At 37.6% G+C, this 4,901-nt stretch overlaps 1 protein-coding gene across 1 annotated transcript; it reads right to left on the bottom strand.

Moving 5' to 3' along the window:
• Positions 1-2,230: 2,230 nt before the first annotated feature.
• On the bottom strand, positions 2,231-3,223 carry LOC117335116. The gene is made up of 2 exons (XM_033895037.1): positions 2,560-3,223; positions 2,231-2,389 (listed from the first exon to the last, which is right to left on the bottom strand). Exons 1-2 carry the CDS (start codon positions 3,191-3,193, stop codon positions 2,376-2,378), a joined length of 648 nt encoding a protein of 215 aa, XP_033750928.1. The 5' UTR covers positions 3,194-3,223; the 3' UTR covers positions 2,231-2,375.
• Between the last annotated feature and the right edge of the window lie 1,678 nt (positions 3,224-4,901).

Below are 4,901 nucleotides of genomic sequence, written 5' to 3'. Positions count from 1 at the left end.
CAACCCCGCCTACATCTAAACATGTTATTACACATTATATTTTGTAATTATATAGATTATATAAATCATTTTAGACAAGGGTCATTGTCAAAATCTCAGATTGAATTACAGTAAATATGCCTAGATTTCCTGCCCTTTATCTTCACCGATACCTCAATTTTCTCGCTTTTTAAAAGGATCTATGAAAAGAAACTACTGCGCATAAAGCAAACACAATATAAAAAAAGAACATAAACGAAACTCAAGCATATGTCAAAAAAAAAAACTAAAATGAACAACTTAATTGTGTTTCTGATAATCTGTATGAAATGTCCTGTTGTTATTTTCTGTAAAATTCAACACGTAGACCGGTGTATATAATTGATAAACGACGACGACTCATGAAATTTTCCGCCTACAGTTAGGAAGCAGACTAGCAAATGTCAGGATACTTATTTATTCAATTTAAAAACTATAATCATGATATGACTATAAGTATGCTTGATATTACCCTCTTATATTGGGTTGTTTTAAATCCGTTAGAAAACTTAAAATGGTCGCACTACTATATGTATATATAAAATAACAAAAAACAAGACTTTCCGCCTGAGGAAGCCTGAGACGGTAGAAAGGCCTACCGGCAAAGTCTTGTTTTTGGGGGGATTATATATATATAGGTATTCATATCATCTAATAGACGACTTCCACTATGACCATCACTGCACCATTGAAACGTTCTTTTTAAGAAGGCCGAGGAGGTGTAGCGGTATAAGCTGCGGGTATTTCTGGCTAGGCGATTTGGTGCCGTAGATCGTGAGTTCGAGGCCCGGTGAGGGCACGAGTCATAAAATTGTCTTCCTTCGTCAATTGTGTTACTATGTTGTTATATATATATTATATATATACTTTAACGTTCGTAAGGACAGATTCCTTTTTCACATATATATATTGACTTGTTGGCAGAAATGTATACTTATTAAATATTAAATTTAAAAATGTGCTATTCATTTGAGTGTTACAATCCTCGCAATATTCCAGGGGATTGTATCTTGTGTTACATGACAAATCTACACCATTTTACATTACGCCATAACATAAGGCCTGGACCTTTTTTCCCTCTGATAAATTAATCGGTCAGCATGATGACACATGAAGCTTGAGAAGACTAGTTTTTGACCTGATAATTCCATCACCGTGACACCAGCTTCCGCTGGAAAGGCGTCACCTGCTAACAGAGGCGTTTACAAAATCGTGAAACGGCTTTAATTTGGTTAAGACGTGCATTTCATCACTCTCTGCTGATGCACAATATTTCATCCGGTTATCTTGTCATTGTCTCGGTACGGTCCCACTAAGATAGGTTAACAAACCCCTTCCCAAAGGAGTGCATTGCTATGAAGGTCACAATCTAGTATCCAATTGTTTTCTTTAATTACAGTCATCTAAATGAAAATATTAAGATTAACAAGTATGAATGAAATTATACAACGAAAATTTAAATGAAATACAGAACATGTTCAATATTTGTCACCGTAATTTGCTCGTTTTGCATATTAAAAATCAGTTAAAGGAGGTGTAGATATAAACTTATCAACAATCTAATTTCAGGTGATAACATCTTTGTCAACCCTAGGGTTGGAGCGTTAGCACGAGGGCAAAGCGTCTTGGGTGTTTCTAGAATTATTTCAATTGATTACAATCTTCATTTTCAATTATAACCCTTATTGACTGGTATCCGAGCGTAACTGTAACGCCTATTTATGTAAAATCTTCAGTTTATGATGAATGAAGGTAGTTAGTCATGAAGATGATGATAGTAAGATAAACTATCCACTTAGTGTTAGCTTTTATACATCTGATGGGAGTTTAATGTTGCCATGGGACAGAAGATATATGTTGAGCTCTTCAATGTCCCCTAAATAAAATATATAGAAGAAAATGCCCGAATCTTCAAGAGACCAACTTAAAGTCGGCTTCTACGACATGCAGTGGGATACAATCAATCAATCAATAAAATATTTTATTATAGTGTCACATGTTAAAATATACACATATCAATTACAACTTTTCAAAATACATAAAACTATATCAACATCCAGCCATTACTGGCTTATGAGACACTTTGTGTCATTAAAACTATATTTCATTAAATACACAGGGACATGCATCTAAAAATATTACATAGACTAAAAGCATAGAATACTACAAATATACATGTACATTTGAATAGATAAGAAGACGCATTTTTTAAAAACACTCTTCTTCTACGAAGCATTAAAAATATTGTTTTACCTAATAAATACTGAATATCTGAATTATCCATTAATAAATTAAACTTGTTATTGATATCACATTCTTTAAAATTTTCGCAGACGCTTTCCATAGAATGAAAAAGATTAAGTCTTAGATCGCTGTACATAGGACATTCACACAAAAAGTGAATTTCATTTTCTACATTGTTTGTACAAAATACACAAAATCGTTCGTTTAAAGGAGTTTGAGGTATACTGAAACGACCAGCCTCGATCCTTAAAGGAGCACTTCCACAACGTAACTTGGTTAGAACGCTACGGTAAGGTCTAGGCATGTACTGTTTAGCATAATGTTCTGGTTTGCGGTCTTTCTTAAACTTCCGGTAAGTCCGTAACTTATTACCGTACACAAGACCACGATCGTTCCAAATTTGTCCGAACCAGTCACTTTCGTCTTTTTGTTGAACTTTAAGTTTAATGGCGTTTACAGTGTGATAAGTGGGTCTGACGGCAGATTCCAATAAGTTTTCGATACTGTATTTTTTCCCGAGTTTCACTACCCGCGCGTCCCACGAATCACGCCTTCGCATGGACCAGTTGTGAATCTTTCTTAGTAACTTGTCAGGGTTAGCAGACTTCACACGACAGTAGAACCTGAACACTTCAATCCTCTGTTTGCTAAGGGTAGACAACCAGCCCATGTCACCAATGACGCCGGCGTTTGACGTATTCTTTGTCGCTCCAAGAAACACCTTGATTGCTCTGTTTTGGACGTTGTTGATTTCTCTACGTTCAGCCTGACCCCAAATTGCAGAGCAATACAGTAGCACTGGCTGTACTAGACTTTCATAAAGTTTTGTGAATACAGAGTACGTCATTCCACCGGCACGGTAAAACTTTGAAATAAGAAGTCCAAGGGCTCGACTTGCAGATTTTGATAGTTCTTGCACTGCTAGCTTCATATCAGCATGTTCGTCAAACCAGAGGCCTAAATATTTATTTCGATCCATGCGTTCCAAAGAATGGCCGTTACAATTAAATGCATACTGGGTAGCAGGTAAGCTCCGAGGTCTAAAATGTACTATCTTTGTCTTCCCAGAATTCACGGATAACCGCCAGCGTGCGCACCATGATGACACTATGTTCAAAAGCGATTGTAACTTGTCTTCTGATGACGTCATTAGCACAATATCGTCAGCGTAAAAAAGACAACTCAGACTAACGCCGTCTATGTCGATTCCTTCACCAGAGGAGTTCAGCTCCTCAATTAAATCGTTTATATACAGCGCGAATAGCGTCGGTGAGGCTAAACATCCTTGTTTTACGCCACGGGACACAGATAGCCAATCCGTATGTAAGTTGTTAACACGTACGCAACAGGTGACGCCGTTATAAAGTGCGAACACAGCGTTATACAAGCGGGCCTTATTATAGGGTTCCCCAATATCCCCTAAACAGAAGAAATTAGAGAGACCACCCCGACTCAGCAAGGAGGGCCCAATTAGCCGCCTCTCACGACATGCTGTATATAGCATGCGTCCTAACAGGCCTAATAGAGGGCCGCGGTGGCGGAGTAGTTAAGGTGTCCCGACACTTTATCACTAGCCCTAAACCTCTGGGTTGCGAGTTCGAAACCTTCGTTGGACAGTTGCCAGGTACTGATAGTAGGCCGGTGGTTTTTCTCAGGGTACTCCGGCTTTCCTTCACCTCCAAAACCTGGCACGTCCTTAAATGACACTGGCTGTTAATATGGTGTTAAACAAAACAAACTATAGCATGCATCCTATCAGGAAAAGGGTACGGTCACAATTTTATATGTCAAGAACTTGCACGATTCCACACCTGAAGAAGTCACCATTCTCTACGACAAACACTTTTATCATTGTTTATGTTAAAATGATACAAACGGGAGAAATACTTATCGGATGGCACGCCATTAGGAAAATGAAGCTTGAGCTCATGATGGAACGACGGCTTACAAAGGTCGAGATGATTGCCTAATCGCAGGGACCTTCTGTCATATAGCAAATAAGTCATAAAGACGTTGTCATTGATTCCTGGTGGACGAGCTGACGTCAAGATTGCATTAGATTTTACCAATCGTATGATTTTTATACATTGGTAAGCTGATAGATATTAGTAGTGTTATCAGTTTCACCATTGGATGTAAGATATAAACAATCACAGATTGCCATGTACATTATATACACTACCTTACATTTAGTAGATGTATATGTCTGTTAACGTAACACTATTTTTTTTACGACCCACCGACAGTTTAAGTCATTTAGGGCCTATGAACCACTTGTGGCAAGGGCAAGCTTATTGACTGGAATGGCGGGTGTTCTTTATCCGATCTATACCTATTAATTATACAAAATGTATGTCATTATGAATTAGAGTCTTTGGCAGAAGTTGAGATCGGGGAGGGTTCATTTCGTACTCAATCTACATCTGTTTTGTTTCAGTGAGGAATTTATTTTGTTAACAATTATTGCTATCTTAAAGAAAGTTTTGCTAAATGTTAAAAAAACAGGTATGAACGATCCCACTTGAATTTCATCAAAAAATATACTTGAACAGGCTGCAATATATCATTATAACGTAGGTGTTGCACAATAACAAAAACAAAGGATTACATCAGGTGCCACACCACACAATGACAACACG

The sequence above is a fragment of the Pecten maximus genome, chromosome 9 (assembly GCF_902652985.1).
Source record: "Pecten maximus chromosome 9, xPecMax1.1, whole genome shotgun sequence".
In the NCBI taxonomy this organism is placed as follows: Eukaryota; Metazoa; Mollusca; class Bivalvia; order Pectinida; family Pectinidae; genus Pecten; species Pecten maximus.
This window is presented reverse-complemented; position numbering and strand designations above follow the sequence as displayed.